This window comes from Anopheles arabiensis, chromosome 3, assembly GCF_016920715.1.
Source record: "Anopheles arabiensis isolate DONGOLA chromosome 3, AaraD3, whole genome shotgun sequence".
NCBI classification, from domain to species: Eukaryota; Metazoa; Arthropoda; class Insecta; order Diptera; family Culicidae; genus Anopheles; species Anopheles arabiensis.
In genome coordinates, this window is record NC_053518.1 from 27,070,026 (window position 1) to 27,095,583 (window position 25,558).

At 48.0% G+C, this 25,558-nt stretch overlaps 1 protein-coding gene across 11 annotated transcripts in view; it reads left to right on the forward strand.

Moving 5' to 3' along the window:
- The first annotated feature begins 3,235 nt into the window (after positions 1 to 3,235).
- LOC120900002 (AF4/FMR2 family member lilli) overlaps positions 3,236 to 25,558 on the forward strand; it is a 66,613-nt gene continuing 44,290 nt past the window's right edge. The window contains exons 1-2 of one of the 11 annotated variants that reach the window (XM_040306453.1): positions 3,236 to 3,481; positions 6,624 to 7,363. In XM_040306453.1, the coding sequence (XP_040162387.1) occupies positions 7,295 to 7,363 (69 nt within the window). In that variant the 5' untranslated portion in view covers positions 3,236 to 3,481; positions 6,624 to 7,294. The other 10 variants (XM_040306454.1, XM_040306456.1, XM_040306458.1 and 7 more) reach the window with 10 other exon arrangements.

Sequence of the window (25,558 nt, forward strand, 5' to 3'; positions counted from 1 at the left end):
TCAAATCCTTCCTCATGCGCAAGCTGCGGCTATGCTTCTGATCGACTCAGCCAGTTCGACGATACATGAGCGGCATATTACATTTCGCATGCAGATTTTGCGTATGCTTCGATTACACACTGTCGCTCACTGATGATGAGACTGCCAGACTGCGCCAAACCGCCTTGAATTAGATCATCGACACTGCTGAAATGTGCGAATGTTTTAAAGACGAAAACTTGATTTTTTGTTTCTTTTCGAATTCGGTTGTTATTGTCGTTCGATCGTTTGTGACCGTCTTTTTTGTTTTGTTTTTGGGAATTATCATTCCACAGCATCCCACGAAGAAGAGATCTGCGCTCCAATCTGCCAGAAATGTTAATATTAGCCTTTTCTGGTGATTGCGAAAACAACACAACTGCTGCCCTCAAGGTCGAGAACGTATGCAAAAGAGGTGTTTTTTTTTGCTGTTGTTATGCCAAGTGTTTTGGTTTTCAGGAAATGAAGCAACCAAAGGAGACACGGGCCCCCGCGTGCAGTGATTATTATTTCAAATTCCGTTTTTATCCACTTCTTCTGAATTCTTTATGCAAATTCGACACCACCACAATATGGGGAGCACGCACGTGTATCGTGATTAGAAAATAAAATTGTGAAATGATTCGATTCCTAGCCGAAACAATTCGATTGGGAGGACAGGGAATTAGGGTTTTTGTTTGGCGAAGGGGTGTTTATTTTGCCCTGTTCGATCAATTTCACGCGAAGCCGGTGCTCGCTTCCTACAGTGTGCGTGTGTAAACAAATGACTTGCAAAGTGATGCGGTGTGCGAACAAACAAATCTCACTTGGGTTGGCGTGTGTAATGTTCACACCAATTAGTGAAATGTAAATGTTTAAACCTTTGATCAAGATTTTCTCAATCGAAAAATTTGTGTGTTTTAAGCCCCGAATTTCATTCATATTTTTCAGACGAGCCGGAATTTAGTGGTAGACACACCGGTTTCTAGTAAAACTATAAGCGAATCGTAAATAGAATACCAAACGTCTTCAGGTAGCAGCACATTTTAACTCTTGGTTTATCAATTTGGCTCTTCAGGTGGTACTTTAAATGTATTTTTGTAGAATTTTACGCTTTCGGTCGCAAAGTTTGCCGACCCCCGGTATAGGATATGCAATCGGGCGTACGTCATACTGGCAATACCTGATGTAACAGCCAACCCTCTGGCAGTACCTCGTCATTATAGTTTTTAAGACTATATTCCTCTACAGTACTCACTGTACTGTTTGAAGACAATCTGAATGATCTCTGCTTCGATCTTGGCAGTTGCAGTATGATCATTAGGTCACATGTCACCTAAATTCTGCTGATAACAACAAAGAACCACTAGAGGACCTACTCTTCTGAACAATGCACTTAGCTCGTTATGGTTCTAGCTTCCCAATACCAATTGATTCCCAAAAGCAAAGCTACCATCTTTTAGATCCGAATGATGGACCGAGCAAGACAACAATTACATACCTCTGATGTCTCTCATTGGCCGGATCTCGTACTTTTTGTCGCTGAACATTAAATTAGTTCTTCAGCAAATTTTCTTTTTTCTTCTCGTTCTATTACCATTGTGAAATCATAGCAAACTTGGTAAGCATCTTGTGGAGTAGAAGGTGTTTATGAGCCCCTTCGTAGCAAGTGGTGTCCGATTTCTGTATCTTGCTCGGCCGTAGCTCTCTATATCTCTTGCTGGCTTGCTTACGATAGAGCACGTCGGTGTGACATGGACCGGTCAACAATCATTCTCCAGAATGCACGGTCCCTGGCTGCAGCCCCCCATCCATGTAGACATCCGATCTAAGACAAGTCTACCTTCATCTGATCCAGCCATCGAGTTCCGGCTGTGCTCCGCTGCGTCTCATCCCGAACTGAGGATCGCTGTCGAACATCTTCTTCATGGGGCATGAGGGCGGCATCCTCATCACATGTCCCAGCCTTCGCCACCGTTGGGATGCTCGGTTTGCCGCACATCTCAACAAGCTCGTGGTTCATCCTTATCCTCCATGCTCCATGCTCGACCACATCACCAAAGATGGACCAGAGGATGCGTCGCTTAAACACGCCCCGAGCGTTTGCATCCCCCGCTCGGATGGTCCAGTACTCGTGTCCGTAGAGAACCACCGGTCGGTGAAGCCCATAGTATGCACGATCCCCCTGCACAATGCGTCTCTGGAGTTCGCTGCTGATGTCGTTGTCCGAAGTAACGACCGTCCCGAGCTAGCAGAACTACCTCGAGATTGTCGCCGTCAACTAATACACTGCTTCCCAGATGGTCTGAGTCTCCGGCAAGCAGCTACTTCGTCTTCGTCGCATTGATTATCAATCCAATTCTTGCTGCTTCGCGTTTGAGTCGGGTGTACGTCTCACACACCTTCACTGTTGTCCTGCCGATGATGTCGATGTCATCCGTGAAGCCAAGAAATTGGGGAGACCGGTATAGGATCGTGCCACGGTTGTCGTTGTCTAGCCCCGCGCTTCGAATTTGTTGAAGAATTTGTTATGAGCCCACTCGTAGCAAGCGGTGTCCGATTTCTGTATCTTGCTCGGCCGTAGCTTACCATCCTGAAACCAAAACACATAACAAAAGATACTTTACAACAAGCACAAATCTAACAGCAAAACAACAAACTTACCTTACAGTAGATAGCATGCTTTACTGATAAGAAAGTACGTGCGAAAAGTTTAAAAGAAATTAGCCCGAACTTGCCCCGTGCGCATCCCGCACGTGTATGTAAACAAATCGAAATTTTGACGTTTTGATTTGCTGACGCACGCACACAGAGACAGCCAGCCGTACGGGTTTAGCTGGTCGTGTTCAGTACTCATGCCAGTCCTTTGTCAATGCTTTATTTATTTTGACCAATCGTGAAGCGTTTCTAGGGATGGCAAGGGTTGTAGAACAGGAAGGGCAAGCACGATTTATGTAAAAAAGCATTAAACAACGATATTGTGTTGTAAGGGTTTGATTTGTGATACCTTTTTGTGGAGCGCGCACACATCAGTACGGTAGTGTTTGTATTATGCACATACACACACACACACACATACACACTTGCAGACAGCCTCCCATTCCCCAAATAATACATAGACGGTACACCCTGTCAGACCACCACCCCCTGTGCACCCTCGACACCCGTGCCGTGTACATAAGCATGCTCATAGCACACACCACACGCAGAGCGGAGCATAGCCGCGTTTGCTTCGCGTTCGCGTTACTCAGAATTTGTTGAATAGCAGCAGCGTGAGGAAGTGTGTCCGGCCCGTGGCGTTTGTTGTATTTTGCCCGTTTGCCGTTTGGTGTGTGTGTGTGTGTGTGTGTGCTCCACCGTGCGTGTGAGGAGTAGTAGTGGCTGGTGGTTAGTGTTTCCGGCAGGCGGGGGTTGTGCGTTTTTGTTGTGCTCTGTTGTGGGTAAAGTGAAGTGAAGAAGTTGCGCCGAGCACCGTGGTTGGTGGGTCAGTTTTGTCGTGCTGGATTGATGGATTGATGGACTAAGAAGCACCACCAAGGGTGGTAGGTGGTCATAGTGAGTAGGGAGGGAACTCGGACGCGGTGGAAATTCTAGTTTTTACGGGCCATGGGGAAAAGGGGAAAAAATGGGAGAAATAAGATTGCTTCATTTCGCCGTCAACATAAACCCTCTCCCCACTTTGCTCCGCTCCTACTCCGTCCGTTGCCCCAGGCAACAGTCAAACTTTTGTCAATGCCTTCCCCGTTGCCCTTCTCTTTGCGTTCTCCTTCCGAATCCTATCGCGGGCACAAAACAGGCTCGATCTTGTTTCGGGGTGGGAGGGAGGCAAACCTGTTCTGACCAGTAGTGGTGATGGTAGTAGCACCTTTTACCAGATTAATCCCACCAAAACGAACGGCGCGGTAGTTTTTCTTGCTGTGGTGAGGGGACTTACCAACATTGGGGCGACATGCGAATTTATTGTTCGCCCAAACATCCCTCCCCCCCCTCCTAAAGCACAGCGCGAAAGAGTGCAATGGCCGTGACAGTGCCGTGCGTGGGGTGGTTCAGGAACTGGGACGGTCGGTCGTGTGTTGTGAACTCCTCCACCCGTCGATGGCCAGATTGCATTGATTGGTAGTGAGGGTGACGTGTTATTGGTGTTGTTGTTGTTGCTACTGTTGCATTCTAATGACGAGCAAAGGCAGAGCGAGAGAGAGTGTGTGTGTGCGTTTAGAGTGGACATAGAAATACACACACACAGACACACCGTTAGATCAGGAAGCGCATCGAGAATGAAGTTTTTCGGGGGAGAGAGTGACAGAGCTGTCAAATGCAATTCGGTGTAATCTCTGTGTGTAATTGGCGTTATCTTATCGCACACACACACCCACACGCACACCGTGTTGTGCACGCGTGGAATGTTTTTGGTGTTTTCCAAATTCAGTAATTCACAATCTTCCCAACAACAACTCCTCCAGTTTCCCTTCCTCTCTCTCTGCCTCAAACTCCAAAGTACAACGTGTGTATCGGTGGATTTATGGATTTCTCGAGCAAGGGAAGGTGGGGTGGGAAGGAGGGGTAGTAAAATTTGGTTCTTGGCCGCCCCGCACGTGTGCGCGTGTGCGCAAAGTGAAATTATGTTGAGAAAGTCCTGATAAAAAAGGGAGGGTAGTGGTGTGGGTGTTGCTTCCTTATCTTATCCCCTCCCTATCTCACCAGTCCCAAGAATGGCAACATGTGCAACATGGAGCATATTTATCAAATGCACACACACACACGCACAAATCGTAGTGAGCCGTGAGAACCGCAGCAGCAGCAGCAGCAACTGTGTGCGCGAGCTTTGCGCGTGAGAAAGCTCTCCGGTGGGGCCCGTGCGTGAGAATGGGAAAATGAAGATGGGAAAAAACGAACCGCTTCGTCTTCCGTCTCCGGTCACAAGGAAGTGTGTATTGAGCAAGTAAGGACACAAGCGCACACACACACACACATACACACCCATTAGTCTGACCGAGCTTGGTAATAAAATATATGCTCCAAATGGTGTAGTGGCTGCAGCAGTGTTTTGACGGCGCGGCGTGCGGTGGCTGCTTTCGTGTGGTGTGTGGCCTGTGTGGCCCTTTTGTGTTGTTGCAGTTGTTGCTGTTGTTGTTGGTGGTCTCTCGCGGTGGCGTGGTTTTTCCGGATAGCGCACACGTTCAGTAGGCTTTTTGGCAGGGTGGTGATGTGTGTCGTAGGTTGTGTAGGTGATTGGAATTGGAAGTTTTCGGAAAAACCCGGGACGAAATCGGGCTTAATTATCGCCTGTCCTGAGGCGTGTGTGTGTGTGTGGAAAAGTTGGAAGCTGGACGAAGCATCCAAGTACGCGTAGACGGTTGTTTCCCCGGACGATTTCCAGCGCTTACTTGATAGTTTAATCGCTGCTTCAAACATTGCAACGCATTTGTGTTCATTTTAAGCAAGAAAGATTATCTTTTCCCTCCATAAAGTGGCATTTTTTTAGTCAACCCCGCTTCCCCTCCCCTGTAAAAAAAGGATCAGTGATAGAGTGCCTAACAATCCCCTTGGTTGGCTTTTGCTCCTTTAACCGGTGCCTATTTTTGTGTGTAAGCAAAACTGGAGGAAAGCAAATGCTCTTCGTTTAATTCCGCGCTGCGAAATTTTTCCACCCAACGCGCTGTCGATAAATCAAACGGCAACGGCTCGGGTTGCAGAAAAGTGCAGCGCCTGCACCACCAGAGCACATCTTGGCGTAGGAAAATTGAAAAATCGATAACATTTTATTGCAACTTGCCTACTCCATGCACACGCACACACAGATAGACACGCTCCAAGAGCAAAAGGCTCGGCTCTAGGCCGGCTTGTGAAACGGCTTTTTGCAAATGTGGGTTGCGGCATGAGGGAGCGTGGAGAGGGATGAGAGTGAGTAAGTGAGAAGCGAGAGAAAGTCCGTAGTACAAATGCTACTAACACGGCTAGAGCAAGCGAGAGCAGGTTACTATAGTGTCGCTGGCGTATCCTTTTTCGGCCCGTTTGTGTGTGTGTGTGTGCTAGAGAGAAAGAGCGCGAGAGAGAGAGAGAGGACACGCAGTTTTGGAGAATATTCGTACATTGGCAGCAGCAGCCAACAATTTGTTCTTTTCTTCCTTGAGAATTGCAAAAAAGAAAGAAAGGAGAATAAAACGTTGTTGCTCTGTTGCTAGATGCAATTTTGGAAATGCCTTTTTCCCGGAATATCTTTTCCCGCTTTGTTTGAACCTTGTTGCCATTTTCTTTTTTTTTTGCTTTTTTTAATGTTTTTTTGTCGAGGGCACACAGAAAGCAATTGAAATGGAGTCACACAGTGACAGCACACGGGAGCTGTCAAGATACCGATTGACGTTTTTTTGTTATTTGTTTAAGGTAAAGGGAAGCAGCCGTTCTCCGCAGGTAGGGGGGAAGTTTTCCTGTGGAAGGAAACATTTTCCACCGACAATGGGTGTACAATGATGGTGGGGGGAGGTGGCGTTGATGCAGTTGTCAAACTCTGTTGTGGGGCGTCACAGTCACGGCGTAACTGTCACAAAAGGCGGGGGGGGGGGAGATATGACCCTAGATGGCGTGCTGTGTTTCCATGGTTCCAACCATCTTCTTTTCCCTCCTTGTAGAGTGCGCTAGTGAGCAGCAATCGTTCGGAGCGACGGTGAAGTGTTGTTAGTAGTAGCGCGTGAAGAAGGAGTTGCCGGAAATGCACAGATTGTGGCAGTTCGCGTAACCCCTTACTCTAGCCGGTGCCATCAGAAACTTTTCGCAATCGTATCCCTCCTCCTGTCCTTCGTGCAGAGCGTGAGAGAGAGGAAAAGAGAGCGTGTGTGTGTGTGTGTATGTGCAGTGAGCGCGGCCATCGTAGTCGCCGTCGCCGTCGTCGTCGTGGCTGTCTTATGATCCTGGAGCACGCTCGTCTGGTTTGCCGGTGGTCGTCGTCGTCGTCTTCGTACAGTGTAAAGTTCCACCGCACCGCGGGTGTGTGAGCGAAGCTGTGGCCGTGCAGTGTTTGGCAACCGTGGAAGTGGAAGGCACACGGAAAAGCGAGAAGCAACAGCAGCAGCAGCAGCGTGTTCGCGTTCGCCGGCACAAGGAAGGACGGTCAAAGTGTATCTTCACCGTGCAGGACTTTGGCGGTCTCGGCGCCCGCGAGCAAGGAAGCGTTGGCGGTGACGGAAGTGCGACGGCCGGTGAGGTAGCAGCAGGTGGAGGAGGGGCACAGCGAGGCACAGCGAGATCGGCGAGGCGGCGGTGCAAGGTGGCGTCGGGCAAGCGGTCAGCAGCGAACCAAACTATGCTCAAGTATCTCACGCACAAGCTCCGCACACAATCAATCAACGATGAGAATCAGGTCAATGAGAAGGTAAGTGGAGTTCGTAGTGCTATTTGCATGCTTCTAGCGATAAAGAAATGTGGCATATTGAATTCTAGACACATTCCCAGTTTAGGTTAGAAATGACGTTTCACTGATTCATGGATGAAGTTCACCTTCCGCTAGGTGAAAATTCGCCCCCTTCATCATTTGCACCCATTAATGCAACCGGTTTGGTACACGGGGTCATGGTCTCTCGCTATCCTGCCCCTCTATCTATCTGCGTGAGTTATGAGATTGCACTCCATTTGCAATCTCAGCTCTCGGTTACAACTGCTCTCATTTCTCACCCAGCTCGCCGTACGGGACAGCGCGCTTGTCCGATTGGTACCGGTGCCGATCGTTTTGCTCACCGGTTTTCTAACCAGCAGCACCGGACCGGAATATGCAATAGCGTGGGCAGTCAACATGTGCACTGTCATGTGCCTCTCCGAGGGAAGTGGGTCTCGTACTACGGCGGACTCTCTCTCTCTCTTTCTCTCTATTGCTGGAAAAAGATCCATACCATTCCGAGTACGACAACAAATCCGGTCCCAGCTGTCCCCCAATAAAGAGAGCCGGTTGTAGATTTGTGCGTAATTCATGGAAGTGTGCTACGGGAAGGTTATTATTACTTCGGGCGCTAGGGTTACATTTGGAGCATCGGAATATTGTATGGGTGGTTTGATTCATGGAGTGTGTACCCGCGATGGGAGAACAAAGGAATATGGTTTCAATGTATGGAAGGTTAGAGTGCTTTTTTCGGGACTGTTTGTCGGTTGCTGAATTTATTTGATGCATAATTGAAGAATATTATTGGATTATTTATATCGATATTGAATATGGGACCCTTTTGGTTAAAGATTTGTATGGCTGGAGATGTGATGTTATAGCTTTCGGGTTGCTAATCTCTTACGAGAGCCCCTTTTGTTACTAGTTATGGAAAATCCAGAGTTGAGTCGTGGAGCCATTTTGATTTCGGCTGAATTCGAAAACTGAATTCGACTTTTAATCAATATCGGATTCCCTAGATGACTCCAAAAGACTTGTCAAGATACGTTCGGAGTCGTCTGCAGTCGTCAGAAGTTGTTCGGAGTTGTCTGGAGTTGTCAGGAGTTGTCTGGAGACGTCTTTTGGAGTTGTTAAGGGGTCATTTTTAGTCGTTTGGAGTCGTTAAAAGTCGTTGAGAACCGTTGGGAGTCGTACAGCATCAACCGAAGTTGTCAAAAGTTATTACGAGAACGGAGTCGTCCGGATTCATTCTGAGTCGTCTGGAGTAGTGATGTGCTGTATGGAGCGCACCCACGGCTCCGATCCGACTCCGACTATTGTTAGTTCGATTCCGACTCCAGCAAAATGGAACAACTAGATCCGCCCGGAGTCGGAGTCGTTCGGAGTCGACCGGAGTTGTCCGGAGTCGACGACTCCGAACGACTCCGAAAGACTCCGAACGACTCCGACTCCGGGCGACTCCGGGCGACTCCGGACGACTCCGGACGACTCCGAATGACTCCGAATGACTCCGAACGACTCCGAACGACTCGGGACGACTCCGACTCCGGACGCCTCCGGACGACTCCGAACGACTCCGACGACTCCGAACGACTCCGAACGACTCCGAACGACTCCGAAAGACTCCGAAAGACTCCGGACGACTCCGGGCGACTCTGGACGACTCCGGACGACTCCGAACGACTCCGAATGACTCCGAATGACTCCGAACGACTCCAAATGACTCCGGACGACTCCGACTCCGGGCGACTCCCGACGACTCCGAACGACTCCGACGACTCCGGACGACCCCGAACGACTCCGGACGACTCCGAACGACTCCGAACGACTCCGGATATTGCAGCGCGGACCTACCTTCCGGAGTTGATTCCGTATTTATCGGAGTCGGATCGGAGTCGACTCCGGATTTTTGACAACTTTACCCATCACTAGTCTGGAGTACTCTGGAGTCGTTGCGTTCAAACGATTCCAGACCAGTCCAAACTAGATCAAAATTAGACTCTCCCGAATCGATTCGCACTCTTCTTCCCACGCTGTCAAAAGCCTGAGTAATTCCGACTCCGACTCCAACATGGACCGAAATCGGATCAATCCCACTCCGGCAAACATTGTCGCTTAACCATCAGTAATTGCCGTTTCGCACTATAGTTTAGTAGGCCTAAACGTGCCTTTGTACACCGTCACTAGTGAGTTTGATTCTCTTATATGCCTGGCTTGTCATGGCTTTAACAGTAGATTCTAGGTAATGTTCATGAAGGTTAGAGGCCGTATTGACTTAGAAAAGAGCAAAGCGAATCGATTCCTATCAGGGGAGCCTTTCTCTTCAGACACACTCACTGAGGATTCATTCTTTTTATGCTTTTTGGATAGAAATATGTGATGTGATAAAAATATATCTATGCCTTATGCTGAGATAGACAGAAGTTGACTTTACATTATTTTGAATGATTTTCGATACTGTCAAGCGATCCTTCCAGATATATATCGCCTACAGATTATGTCTTAACAACACAAAACTCGTCCACAACTGGGCTAGAACCTTGTTTCCAGTAAATTTACTCCCATTTTGTGAATCTGTTCGCTCCTCGCTAACAACTTCATCGGAAGCGGGCTCCATTTGCAATGGACACCTTCCAATTAACGAGTGGCAAATAGTCACTAGAAACCTTTTGTGCAAACTGGCAAAAAACGTTCGAGGAAACCTCTGGTACACCCTTAGCCTATCCTACGGGCCAGCCAGTAACCTTCGGTGCAAAAATAACACCTAGCCACCAGCCACCAACACACACACACATGGAGCGACACCCATCGTGAATGCCATTGTTGGCCTTCAGTTTTGTTGCGTTAGTTGTTGCTGTTGTTCGTTTGCCAGTGTGCACAAGGACGAGCCCCGTCTGAGCTACACGCTCTGTAGCTTCGGCTGTGTGTCCTGGCTAGTTGTGCATATTACACAATGACTGCTGCGAGAGTTCGCAATAGCGAATCCTTGAAATCGAATCCTATTCCGCTGCTGTCCTCCACTACCTACACCTTCCATGTTTAGTGCGTGTGTGTGTGTGTGTTTTCCCTAGACAATCGAACCAGTTGTTCCTGCTTTCTGGTTGGCTATGGAACCGAAAAACGGAGGTCCTTCCCGTGGTGAGTGAGTTACTTTGTGTCCTTTGTGTGTCCGGTCGATGGAGCTCGATATATTGGTACGTGCGTGGACCGGGAAGGGCGAAGGGTCGGACACTGACTTGTGAGGAGTGAAAGTGGCGAACAGCTTTCGGATGGAGGTGCGTTTCATTCAATCACGTTACGCGACGGCAGGCTACACCGCATACGCGCATGACCCAAGTGTAATACCCAACAAAGACGGGAAAAGCTACAAAAAAAAAATACACAAACACACACACTGGATCATTGCTCTGATGAGTGGGTGGTTTAGCGGGGGGCGAGGGGAACAAAACTACGTACTACTACTGTGGAAGATTCCCCTTCCTGATTTCCGCCCCTGTTCCGGACAGCTATCAACTCCCGTGGCAAACACCGAAGCTCGGAAAAGCTCCGGCTACGGGAAATGGCAATTTTGCAACAATATATTACACTGGTTTCGCTCGGCGTTTTACCGTATTGGTGGCGCGATTGAGTTATGTTCGCTGGATGCTACTGAGTGAGACGGAAAACGTTAGCTTGCTCTGTTACTCTTGGTCTCTCTCTTTCTCTCTGTGGCTCGTTTATGTCAGGATCGTTACAGCACACCCAGAGCATCGAGTTTCTGCCTTCCGGAAATAAACGTCCCTTCGTTTCCCATTCACCGGAACCGCTATCTCCCCCCGCACTCAACGACGAAAAGCAATTCCTGTAACAAAGGACACTCGCGAGTGCCATCAACGTCGCCCCGCGCGCCTGTGTCCTTGTGCAGCACACGGGGGTGCTTTACGCTTCAAGAGTGATGCCGCGAGCTTAAAGCTCGCACGCACGGTGAGTGACAAAGTCACTGATCACTCACAGGACCTCCGTCGTGCGTAGGGAGGGGGAGGTGGGGGTGCTCAAAAAGTGACGTTGAAGAAGCGGGAAGAGTGCCGGAGTGGTGCACCGAACCCCACCACGGTGAGTGACCGATAAAAATGTTGAATGAGCAAGGACAAAACGGACGAGCGTAGAGAAAGCGGACTAACACACACACACACGCACATACTCATGAAACCCGAAAAAAGGAAGCAAAAAAACGGAAACGCCAAAAGCTAACCGTACCAGAATGAGAGTGTATATCTCGCCGCGTATCTCTCAGGGTCTGTTTTGGGGGATGGTGTGAGCTGCCGTGTAATGGTAGCGGACAGAAATAACTGGTAGAAAAGAGAGAGATAGAGAGAAAGAGAGCGAGTCTCCCTCAGTAAATGGATGGAGGGACGTAGTCGTCCTCGTCCTCGTCGTCGTCGCACGTCGTTTTGGTAGCAGCAATTGACGACAATGATTTGGGTGTTCGTCCTTCCAGTATGGTCCGGACCGTTCAACGGGAAAGCATCCCCGGAACGGAAGAAACTTGAAGCTTTTTATAAAGAGCAACACAATATAGAAATATAGAAACGGGCACCGTTTCTTCTCTGTGGACGACGCCGTCTGTGTTCTGTTCCCGTGCTGCAGAAAAAACAGAAGAGACAGAATTCTTGATCGTTTATTTCGCTTCTCCGGTGCGGCGGCGAGCGCGTGCAGTGTGCAAGCGGGTTTGTAGCACCAAGAAATCCGGTTGCTATAAAGGAAAACCCTGACATACACACACACACACATAAGAACGGGAGGGTGAGAGGACCCTTTTGTACAATCGTGCTGGGTAGAATATCGATGGCATCAACTCGACTCGGCTGGTTTCTGCCTTCATCGCTCGCTGGGCCCGGTGGCTCCGTGGGCTCGCGTACGCTGTCAGTCGTGTGCCGAGAACTCGTGCAGTGCGGTGTGCTCGTGTAGAGGGAACCTACCTATCGCTCAGACTCAGCCTATTGCACACCAACCGCCCCGTCTGTCCTGCCAGGTTTGCCAGGTGTGCCGGGACAGGAAACCATTCTCTAGACCGCGCGTAGAGAGTGCAACCTGGCGAAAGATATGTGTGTATGTGTGTGTGTGTGCGTCTCGTAAAGTATGCTGAGTAGTAGCTGACGCTGCTGCAACACTAGCCCTATACCGAGTGCCTTTGCGTGTGCGGTGGTGGCGTGTTATCATCCTCCACAGAAGTTCCTAAGCGTAGCAGGGTGAGCAGCAAGTTCCCGATCGATGTCGAATTTCCGATAGCATTCCTGCCTCAAGCACTCCCTCCCCCCCTATACTACCCGCTTTTTTCCGGGATTATTGTGTATGATTACTCGGTGTGTGTGTGTGTGTGCGGCTGGCTGCGGAGGTCATCCAGTGTGAGTTGCTGATGATCGAAAGCGAAAGTGTCAAATCCGCCGCCGAGAGATGTACGTAGGAGAATCGTCGGGTTCTAGGTTTGTACGAGCATGAGCGATAGAGAGAGGGAGAGAGAGAGAGCGTTGTAGAAGTTCGTAAAGCGTGTGTGAGAGAAAGAGCACGAACACGAGCGATAGATACTGACATCGGGACACATTACCGTTGGTGAGCAAAAGGAACCTTTCCTTAAACCAGGTCTGGAGGAAGATGTCGTTTGGAAGTCTTTGAAGAAACCATCACCAGGCCTGGCAGCGGTCGATTCGAGAGCCCGAGAACGATGGGGGCACGATATTTTACTCTGAGTGGATATCCGGAAAATTGAAGCGTGAATTCTAAGTCTATTACACCCGTGCTGTGAAGGGCTTTACTTGGTGCGGCGTATCCTGCTCCAATGTGTGTCAGCTGTGAGTTTGCTGTCTAGTGTGTGCAATTCTCCTTGCTCCAGGAAGCGTGTGTGTGAGTAGGTGCGCAATTCCTGCGTAGGGATTACTTTGTAAGAATTGGAAAGGATCGACCAGCAATAGTAGCAAACCGTGCTCTCTAGTGTATATTTGGTGATGATGGACAAAGAAAAAGAGAATGCTAGAGAATAGCACGGTACTACTACTACTGCTACACACACACTCCCGAGAATCACCTTCCCGTGTTGCTCGCGGTACAGGAAAATCGAAGAGCGTGTTTGGTGACTGGTGAGCGTGCAGTGAGAACAAACTCCTACTATTCTTTGTTGTTTGCCGAAGGTGACTTTGGAAGTGTCGAGTGGTCTGTGCCTGTGTGTGTTTGTGAGTGTGTGTGTGTATAGCACACATATACACATACCGGTGTTTTACTAGAGCGCTCCATCCAGCCTTCCGGCCCCGAAACTACTTGCTCCAGAGGGGGGAGGCCGAAGCAAATCTGTGGTTGCAAAATGCCTGGCCTGTTCCCATCGCGGAGGGTAAGTATAGGGCACTTTGAAAGAGGTCCCAATGTTGTCCCGAGGTGTGGGATACCCTTCAAAACAACCCAAATGTCCAAATCTAATCAAAACGGGCTCAAAGGTGCTGCGTAGAAGAAGACGTTAACCTTTTCCCGGAGAACATCTCGCGATATCTTGACTGCGACGGAGTTACCCGGAGTTCGTTACCTTTTGCCCGAAAAGTGTGTGACATTGGAGGAGTGAAATCTTCATGCAATAACCGGAGGAACATTAGAACACACTTAGCGTTTTGTGATGGGACGTACGTGTGTGTGTGTGCGTATGTGCCTCGTCTGAGGCCCCTTCGTCAATGTCACTTACAAACGAAGCTTACAAGCGTTTGGTTAATGGAGGCTGAGATACGGACCGAGCACTGCCTACGCAAAACAAATACGCCCGACCGCTTGCAGTTGTGCAAATTCGCTGTAGAAGAATGATATCAACATCGACTCCGGGAAGCAGGAACATGGTTACAAGTAATTGGGTATAATTTGAAGCCTCTAGATTGCCTGGAAAACATCTCGCTCTGCAAGCGACCCTGCTTTGAATGTCACTTCCAAGTATCGATCACGGCTTTGATGTATGTGCGTGTGTCTGTGTGCTGCAGCTGCTTGATGCTGAACCCGAACCAAACAAGAGGGGATGATGAGAGGAGATTCATGTTCTGCACGGTGACCTTGTAGCTAGAAGACCACCGCCAGGAACGATTCCATTGGAGATCTCCGCGAATTCTTGCGTCACGCCCAGAATTGGAGAATCTTACTGTGGTTACCTCCAGCTCCAGGGACGCTTCACAGTGATTTTGTCTGTGAAATAGGGGTGAAAGAATGAGTAGCATTGTGGGGAGGTTCGAGGATTCGAGGCGGCGGCCGCGAAGATTAGAGCCGTACCTGGGTCGCACAGCTCCCAGGAACAAGTGGAGAGTAGTGAGCGGAGCGGTGTAGCATTTCCACATCGAATGTTCGAATCTTGTGCTCTTGAACACGTTCCTTCAAGCCTTCAAGCTGTTGGGCGGGTGTGGACGAGCTGCCGGGGGTTATAGATGTAAGAAAAGGATCTTTCATCGACCTGAACCCTGGGAGGCATTCCACCTTCGCCACTCTCGGTGTGTGTGTGTGTATCCGTGTATGCCGCAAGACGTTCTCGTGTTCGACTATTTTGTTCGCAAGAGAAATTCGAGTACATTTTCCGGCAACTTCTCGGCGTACTTGGTGTGTGTGTGCATGTGGGGGGGACGATGGATCTGAAATACGCGGATGAGTCAGAGCGAAAGAGAGAAAAGGAGAGCTTGTGAAGAAGGGGGGTTGATCGATGGCAGGTTAGTAGGTAGTGCGGCGTTGGACCTTTTCCCCCGTTCGTGGCCAACCATCAAGCGCGTGTAGCGTAGAGTAAGAAGCGTAGCGTAAAGCGTACGACACGACGAACGCCCAGAGAAAGGTTCGAGGTGGGAACAACCTCTCCAGGAGACTTCAAAGTCATCCCCGTCGTACTACACACACACACTGTGCCCGATGTTTCGGGGTTCGGGTTCTCGGGCGTTCGGCTGCTGCTGCTGCGCTTTGCGCATACTACGTGATGGCGTAGAAAATGTTATTTCAGCATTAGACGACGACCCCAATCCGGGAGCGAACAAGAACCTGGTGGAATGGTGGTGGTGGTGGCCGTTCTTCTTTTTGTACAACCAACACACTCACACACACCCTTTCCCGGAACCCTCCCGCTGAGTGTGTGCGCGCGCGGCGGTGGTTGTGCTGCGTGGCTCCCAGTTCATTCACGGACCACTCCAGCCGTAATGCTCTAGTTCCGTAGAGCGTAGTTTTTCCTTTTTATGAATCGACCCGTCCACAACACCGTGTGTATGTGTATGGTCCGACTGGTGGAAAATTTTGGAACTGATTCTCTCGTACGACTCTCTCTCTCTCTTTCTGGGAGGGTGTCTCCCTCTCTTTCTGCTGGAATGCTCTTTCTTGCAAGACGTTAGTTTTCTTCGGTTGTACGTTACGTATTTGGTTGTTTGGAGGTTGTTGTTTTTTTGCTCCACACGGAGATCCACACACAGTAGTAATGGACTCGCCGAGCGTGTGTTATTCTGATGCACGTTGTTCTTTTCCAGATTGATCGTTGTACACTCCTCGTTGATTGTCTGTGTGTGAGTTTAGAAGCACGGAAATAGAGGTTTTTGGGCGAGCAACGTAGTACCCAACCAGAAGATGGTTTGCGATGGTTTTTGTGGTGCTGGAATAGTGTTAACAGGGAAACATGGTTTTAAAATGAAAATGTCACATTAGTAAGGTAGAGTATACACAACACATAAAATGTAACGCTTGATGGCACTGTCTGCGGTAGAGATGGGATGTTTCGAAATAAAAAAAAAACTAACGTAACTAAATACTAGTGATGGGAATTCCGGATTGGAGTCGTGAATCCACTCCGACTCTGACATTCTTAATCCAGATCGGACTCCGACATAAATATGGCTTCGAATTCGGCTGCTCCGAACGAATACAGATTCAATAAGCTTCGATTGAATCCGGATTACTCCGATCGAATCCAAATGGCTCCTATTGAATCCGTTTCTACACGTGCTTAATTCGTAGAGCAAAATATTTATATTACACTACAAAAGTTAGCTTGCAAGCAACCCTACCTCCTAACTAACATTGGGGGCCTTCACGATTCTAGTCAGTTTTTTGTATGGAGTTTGACAGTTGGAGGCTGAAATCAACACTCCATACAAAACCGCACAGAAAACTAGCCTGCAATTTTCAGTCTAGATTATTCTAGCATCAAAGCGAGAATTAGATTCGAGTACCTGCTCGAAAAATGGCAGAACGAGGTGGTGTTTACATTTATCCCAAGCTGCATTAAAGGGATCTGGTGATGGAATCCAGAATCAAAGTGTTTGTAGTCCACGTGGTATTTTTTTAACCAAATTTGAATACCACTTTTTGACAAGATGGGTGAAATTTTTTGTTCAAACATGCTCTCTGGAGGCTTGACGAATACATAAAACACTCTTAAAATCTTCATTCAGAAGCAGAAGCAATAAAAATCAGCTATCTAAATTCATACACCTTGGGATAAGCCCACTTAGATAGCTGCTCGAAAACTGCTATACAATGCAAACAGCTGACAGGCTGAAATTTCAGCCTATCAACTTAAAACGGAAAGTACCCCATTGCCGTATTTCATAGCAGATAGTGCAGATAAAGGAGTGTAAATTAGGAAGTGTAGTTATGAGTTAATTGTATTGAGTAATTGGCTAGGGATGCTGAAATTTACCCAACAACTTAAAAAAAAGGCTGAACATTGCTTAGGCTGTATTATTCCATCACAAACAGCCCTCCCTCTCACTAACACCAGAGTTGATGCGGAATCGTTTCCGAAAGCAGTCCGAATCGGGTCAACCCAAATCCGGCTGAAGACCCATTTAGCTCATCACTATTAGATACTTTTCCACGATAAGCTTACCAAAAGGCATGTCGGTAAGATGTCGGTAGACAACGGAGCGCATGACTCAAAGTAACAAACTAAAATAACAATTTACCAGTAACTAGTTGCAGCTGGTTACATGTAACTCGTCCTTGCTTTGAAAACAAATAAATAGATAAGCGTAACTTGTAAACTTATAACTAGTTATCTATTACTAGTTACTAATGATTCATCAAAAGTAACTGGTCGTGGTGCTGCACTTTTCCAATCAATGAAAGGTAAAATTAAACATTAAACATAACTTTTTAATCGGATTACTAGTTGTTGATGTTATACGAATTTGATCAGAGTTTGAGAAGCTTGTGTAAAAAAAGTAACTCGATATGTTTACCAGTAACGATAGAATTACATCTCTAGCTTTGTAGTTCAATGTTGTATTATGCATGTGTTCGAGCTTTCGATGGCTAAAAGATACCAAGTGATCCGACAAGTCCGTTATACAGTTTGAAGTATTCAACAGCTCTACAAATCTGAAGTCCTAAGGATCCTACATTGTAATGCTTACAAAATAGACATTTTAAATGCAAACTTTACGCACTACATTAAGTCAATTTTGCGATCGTTCCTTTACATGCTTAATATCCTCTTCATCCTTTTTCGCAGAAATGTTTCGACAGCTCAAAAATTAATCACGCTGCTTCGCAGCTAAGCCTCCAAGTGTTGGCCGCTGTGGCGCCAGTACTGAGTGAAGCCCCGGTGCCGTCCCTTTCCGTGGTGCACAACCATGCGTATTGGGAACGAGCATGGAACCGCTCGCTCGCGCGTACGCCAGGGTTTGGATGGATACTTTTTCCGATCCGATGTAACATACACCTCCTGAACTCCTCTCCCCCCCCCCTGATGTCTCGCTTTCTCTTGGCACGCATTGTAACACTCGGCCGGTGCCCCATGTCAGACGACATTTAAGCTAATCCCTGTCCGGAGTAATATTAGGAAAACGGGATAATCCTCCCCGTATGGGGTGGTCTTTTCTCTCACGCTGCAAAAAATCTATGTAGAAAAGCTGAGCTTAATGCACGTCGCAGTAACGCTGCTAAATGTGAACATGTTCCACGAGGGAGAGAAAAAAGTAACACACACACACACACACACATTTACCCAAACACGCCCACGTAAGCGCAGGGAAAGAAAATTAAAAGGGAACGAAGTACGACAACAAAAAAAAAAACATCGACCAACGACAAGAAAGTTTACAGGAAATTTAACTTCACTCGTGATTACCGTACCGTGAATGTCACGGGTTTTTGGAGCTTTCTCCCCCCCAGTTCGGCAGGATCGGCTGGACCGGCGCAAGGGGGCCTTTTTACGCTCGCCGTCTCCAGCTGTCCGTGTCCGTTGGGTCCGTCCGGAGGCCCCCTAAACTTGCCCTTTTTTTCTCCTCTGTCCGCTTGGTAACATAATCGTTTATTACACTGCCACCCACTACTACTGCTGCTGCTGCTGGGAGTTGCCTTCTGCTCAAACGGTCAGCAGTTATTGGCAGCAGGCTCCAATAACGTGCATCTATGCTGCTGCTGCCTCTCTCTCTCTCCCTCTCTGTCCCACGTTTCGGAAGGTCGGAAGGTGCGGACACGTGGCGAGCTTCTATGTTTCTCTCCTAAAAGGGGATCGATTTTTGCCGCCCTTGAAGAAGGAAGAGAGGATCGGAAGTGGTGGGAGTGTGAAGAAGACGAACAAGTAACATGGACGGCTTTTTTTGCAAAGTCAACGAGGGGGTGGGTATCTCGATGTGGACGGACAAGCGGTGGTTTACAGAAGCCCGGTCGGAAATTTGATCGTGTTTCGATCGAGCACAAATCGGACCCTAAGGAGCAAACAGTGTGAGGGGGTCCGTGTGTGCACAAGGGGAACAGTGCGGTGGGCTCTCGTTGTAAAGGATACTTACTGTCCATCGGTAACAGTGGTAGAGGAGGGGGGGGGGGTTGTATGTGTTTTAAACGCTCTTGCTCTCTCCTCAGTGTTTGCAAGCGACATCAAGCCTATCTTTTAGTACGGTTAATTAATTTTAATAACCGACCTTTTCTGTTTTGTTGTTATTATTACAGCACACCCCACCGATTGACGAAAAGAGAAGGGGAACAGGGTGCGAATCGAACAGAGGAGAGGGCTGGTGGGAGATCGATAGGTGGTGTGGCAGGGGTTGTTATTTTTTTGCGTTGTTATCACAAAATTCGCGTTTGATAATATTTTCCACTTTGATGTGCCAGGCGAATGCCCCCGGGGGGAAGGGAAAGCCAGAAAGGACGGAGTATGCTCGATGCTTTGAAGAAGTGTGCGATAAAAAGCGTACCATTCGATCGTGCTTGCACACCGGACCTGTAATTAATGAGTGCTTGGCTGGTGGGTTGATGGGAGGGGGCAGTCAATGTTTCTCATGCTGTTATGCTTTTTTTTATTGATCGCTGCTTAGCGTGTGGTGCAATTAGTTTGTGGTTTAATTTTCCCCACAAGCAACGCCCTTGCATGTGTGTGTACGTGTGTGTAAAAGAGAATAATGAACGCACAGAAGCAGCAGCAGCGACGGCAGCGGTTGGGTGGAAAAAGTGTCATAAAGTTAATAAGCCAATAAATTGTTTGAAACATTTCGTCCCCCCCCAAACCATTGCCGACAAAGAAGCAACATTGTATGACGGAAATCTCCTCACGATCATGACCACCCCCCAATGCCCCGGTTTTGCCCACCAAAGCAAAGAAAGAGAGAGAGAGAGAGAGAGATAATGAAAATTACGGCCGTGCACGCTTTGATGTAGCTGTTGCGGAGCAGCAGTAACCATTCGATATGGTATGGTTTGAGCCATTGCTTAATGCAAGCATAAAATATGCGCGCATGCATTCCGGTTTGTGGCAGAACGGCTCGGTCGAAGCTTGACTCGAGACTCGCGCTCGCTTGGCTTTTTCGGCGGTACGCAGTGCCACGGGTTTGATGATTTTTTTTGAGCAGTAGGACAACATTTAGGGGAAGGTGGCCCTTTTCGGGTGGCCAGTGTCGAGGCAAACCGGACAAAAACTCAGGATCGGATCGTAACAATTTCGGGACCAAAAGAATGTGAAAACTACTTTCAGCGTGTTTGTGATTGTATGTATGCATGTGCGTGCGCACCTACCGCAAATGGTCTTTGCAATCTCTCTCTCTTTGTTCCTTCTATTGCACTCTGCGCGCGGAAGACGAGCAGTAAGCAACGAACCCGGCAGTATGTGTGTGTGTCTGCTTTTGTACGGGAATGGAAGACGGTGCGTGGGTTTTCCTTATAGCCCGATTGTCTGATTAAGTACCCGGCAATCCATCGCCGATACGCGCACACGGCTGCCAACACCATACTCCCAGCCAGTAAAGGACGAAGAAAGGTTAAACCCCAAAGCTCTCAATCAAATCAAAGCGCACCGTGTTCGTGAGCATTTCCATCCAACCGCGAGGTAAGTGGCGGAACGCGTTGTTGGTGCCCGGACCCCTCTTGTTCGTTCCTTTACGCGCTTGCTGGCTGTACTTCTCTCTGTATTCCTCGCACTGGTTGGTGGTTGGTAAATGCTGCAATTTTCTTTCCGCCGTTTTCCGTTTCTGCGGAGCCGGGTACGTTCTTACGTGCCTACTCCAGCGGTTGGCTTACTACGCGAGCCCCAAGAAACCGGTTACGCTGGCAGCGGCTGGCTTGGAATAATTCTCTTCCACTGCTTTTGCCTCGGTGTGTATCGGTTTTACCCTACACTAGACACTTTGGCCGCGGGCGGATCTAATTCGCGGCCAAACACACACACCACACACCGTCCGAAGAACACACGCACGCGGACAGCAGCAGGGAAGACGGTGGAGAGGACTCTTTTTACAACTAGATCCGTTCCTTTTCGTTAGGAAGAGAGAAGTTGCAAAATGTTGGACGCTGCTCTACAACCCTTTTAAGGGGGGGGGGGGTGGTTTGCGTGTGCACACACACACGTAAAACATAATCGTGACCGCGTACGGGTTCTACCTAACCTCGAAATCTCGCACACCCCTTAACGAGCCCGGTCTCCCTCGGGGTGGAGGGCGTTCAATTGTCGAACGAGTTAAACCAGAAAATCAACCAAAGACGGCTTGCTGCTGCTGCTCCTTGCCTTCCCGGTTTTTGCTCCACTCTGGGCTCGTTTGCTTAAGCTGCCCCGCTCAGCTCTGCTGACTGTCGCTGGCTGGCTGCGGCTGTACGCGAATATCTTTTTGCGTCACGACAATGAGCGTAGGGAAGGGAAACGAAAATACCAAAACGAACGTCGAGTGGAGAACAACATTAAGCGAGGCAGCGAAAAAACGGCTGTGCGATGTTGGAAGGGGGGGGGGGGAGAAGGGGGAGCATTCTGGTGGCACGTCAGATCGCTGCCACCCAGTTGTGGTGTACCCCGGGTATCGGTAACCACACACACACACACAAACTCACACAGAAAAAGGCAGAGAGAGACCGACAGAGTTTGGAGCAAGTAGAATAGGATCTAAGAGGGGGGAGGAGGGGTAGCTGGGCTGGGTTCTAGCGGAGGTTTTTCGTTGCAAGTTTTCCCCTCTCTCTGGAACGCCCTTCCCTCGTGGAAAGAAGAAAGGGTTTGCGAAGGGCTCAGGGAGATTGAGTTCATGATTTATGCGTTTTACACCGCTTCTTGGATTCCTGTGCCCTGTGGTTGTGTATTACGGTTTGTGGTCGGTATGGTCCGTGTGGGGATTGCCTCTGGAAGGGGAGAAGGAGGTGGGTGGGAGGTGGCCATTATTTCTTCTTGCGATTTTTTTCTTTCTGCGGTCGGCAAACGTGTTGCCAGTTGGTACTCCCGTGCTGTACTCCTACAGTCGCCACAGTTGCCTCCATCGCCCAATGGGTCCTCGTGGTACGACCGTGTAGTCATGCGTTCTTGCGTTAATATCCTGTTTTTTTGTTCGCTTCATGTTCTGGTGTGCGCGCTTTCTCGCGTGAGAGCAATCCCGCGCGTACACACGACGTACCTTCCAGAAAAGTCGCGGTAGTACGACTGCGACGATTGCAATAACTGTGCCAGAGGAGCGTCTGGATCGGTTTCGGCATTGTGTGGAGTGGATTAGGTGTGGTGGTGCCAGTGAATATCCTGAAGACCCGAGCTATTACCAAGTTGGGCTGGCAGAGCATTAAACGATCAGGCAATCTACTGTGTGTAGAGCACGTTCCGGGTGCTGCTTTGCTTGAACGGTTACACGGTTACAAGCTTGCCTGCACACGACGGACGTCGATAACGTGGAGTAGTTTCAATCGACACCCAAAACCTGCACCGGATCAGGTTCTGCAAGGGGTTGTGCATGTTTTCATTTCATTTGCAAAAACCGGTACTTCTGGTGGGGTTACTGAAAGAGCAACAGACCTCATAGCGCTACTGTTAACCGTATCCGACTTCTGACCTATTTTGAGGTAGTAAAATCTTTAAACATCACTCAGCAGAGCTGTCAGAATAGGGGAGGGGTCGTAAGACCTTCTGTATTGCTCAGCTTCTTAACCATATTCAAGAAGGTTTTATTTACAGCCGAACCGCAATGTAATCATCGCTGGTCTTGATCAGCTTCCAAGGATCGCTAGCTCTCTCCATCGTGTTTTGGCACCGGCCGTTCTGTCACATTTCCATCCTCCTGCACACAGTCCAGGTGTGAGTGCCCAAACCCAGACGCTTGTACGTCGACTTGTAAATTGCACGTTTGGCTTTCGGGCTAATGTTCAGAATTTCAAATTCTTTTCGCCAAACCGTCGACCGATGAATAATAGTGAAGTGTGTGTGTGTTTGTGTACGGGTTCGGCAAGTTGTCCGATCAATGAATGATGCATTTGGGGAACATGCCGAGTTGTGAAGGGTTTTGAGATCGTCACGTACAAGGCAGGACCCTCAGGTTAGCTGCCCCTCCGGGTGGTGGTGGTGATGCCTCTCTCGTGCTTGATCACGATGAATAAATGGTAAGGTGACCTTAACTTTACCATGCGTTAAGTGCGTGCTTCTGTGTTTGTGTGTGCATGATGGAGGAGCGTAATCGATGCAGACTTTTTGACGGTGAACTAACAAACGCGCGTGACCGGTGTTGAGATCGTTCGCTGGTTTCGCGCTTCGCCATCGCTTCTCCGTTTCGCGATCTGTTCGATACACGAACCACCGGTGGTGGAATCTTCTGGAATGTTCTTACGGTACCGATGGCTGACGTTTCTGCGTGGGGCTATTAAACATGTTACATAAGCTGTTAAATTCATGTAAACGATTGACAGTATTGATTCGAGATGATTTTGTTTCTTTACATACATTTTCAAAAATACAAATAATTACTCAACCTAATTGTATGCCTTAAAAAATTATAGATTAGCTGCTCTTTATATTATTTTTTTGGAATAAACTGAATAACTTCGATAATGGCTGTAAATATGAAAATAATGATAATAATACGATGATATGGAGCACAAAATGATGGATTAGTTCAATCGTTTGGAGTAGTGTTTTAATTGTTTAGGGGGATCACACAAGCATACAGTGGATATTAAAGTTCTTCTATGGGATTTCGATGAAAACACTTTCAAAGTGGTACTGATGCTGTTTTCTAAGAAAACATAATTTTAAGCAGTTATCTCGTGACATTCATATGTGCACATGATAAATTAAATAAATCCTGCAGCGAAGCTACAATAAAACATTACTATTGATATTGAAAATTAATTGAAATGGTGTTGGCTGCTAGTACCGTCTACCACAGTCAACTGCAAAGCCCCACAGCCAATTGGCAAAATTCCCCTATTCGTTTGACACATTGCATTATATCATTGCAAACTTCCACAGTATGCTTGCACAAACGGCTAAACATTTGCCACAATAATCGGATAAATTCAAGAAATGAAATAATAATAGTTTCTTAAATTCAACAAAACATTACAAAAGTAATGTTTTCAGTATTTTTTTTTTGGCACAATAATTACGTAACAGCTCAATCACAGTTCTACATAATGACAAATATTATAAAAAAAACAACATTTTAATGAAGAATGTCCAGTCCAATAACACCTGAACATGCTTTTGATAATTATTTTCTTTTTTTGTCGCAAGAAAATTGTTAGTTTTTAACATGTTAAATGCAACATTGCAAAAGGGGTCTAAAAACTCCTCCATCGATTGGATTACTGCAAACAATCATTGCATGTATTTTTGCCCGAATCAAAAAAGCAATCTAAAGAAGGGCTTAAAAATCTTATTCAAAATGAAACAAATCTATATTGAACGCAGTCAAAAATCACACAAGGGCACAGAATTGTCACCAAGCAATGCTTGGCAACAACAACGCCAGTTCTGATAGCACCCTTTAGCACATTAGCAGTTCCTATTTCACAACCTTGACACGTGCCCCGAGCCGTTTTCAAAAATCATATCGGCGTGGGAAATCGGAAGCGTCTTAATCGGTCCAAGCAGACGCTTCTAAATCGCTCCCGCCCCGTCCCGCTTCCCCACTGGATCGCTCGAAAGAGTTCGAAAAAATCGAGAGGAAAAAAAAATCATATCTTATCGGCAGCCCACTTATCGCTCGTTAATGAACATAAGCTCACACACCGCTCTCGGGGGCTCATAAAACATCATTCCAACACCACGATGATGATGGGTGCACGGGGTACGCCGATAAAGCCGATCACCCGCACGGCCCGGCCATATCGTTCCGCTGCGATCCCGTGCGATGAGACACGCTGGGGCAGCTCGACGTGAACTTGTGTGTGATTTTGCTCCTCGCAGTCTCGCAGTACAGTAAAGCTGACGCAACCCCACGGCGGGGCAGAACAACAAGCACCACCACATGTGCTCGAAATGTGTTTCACGCATGTGTTTGCGTCTGATTCCGCCGGTTCCGCTGGACGGAGGATGGTCGGGCGAGTTTGGGCCACCCGGGAGTATGGAGCTGAATGGGTGGAAAGTAATTAGAGAGAGCGAGAGGAAAATCGCAACAATATCAAAGCATATACACAGCAAAAATGGTTCGATATGACCGAGAGGGCGTGATTGATATGTTGATGGAACTTGGAGAGCCGATAGCAAAGCAAAAGTGTGCGTGGCTGTGTGTGAAACTCCACTTTAGTAGCTTGAATGAATTGAAGCAAACGAAAGAGGCGATGTATGATGCAAGATGAAACATATTTACACATCGTACAATAATCGCCCGAAACAAAAGGCAACAAGACAACAAACAAACAAACAAACAACCCCCTTTCCGAGCTGCTCCGGTGAGTCCGACCATGCAGCAGTACACCCCAAGGCATGGGTTTGTTTGCCTTATTTGGTGTGCCATGGTGGGCTTGGGAGGGGGGGATGAAACTGTGTTATTTTTG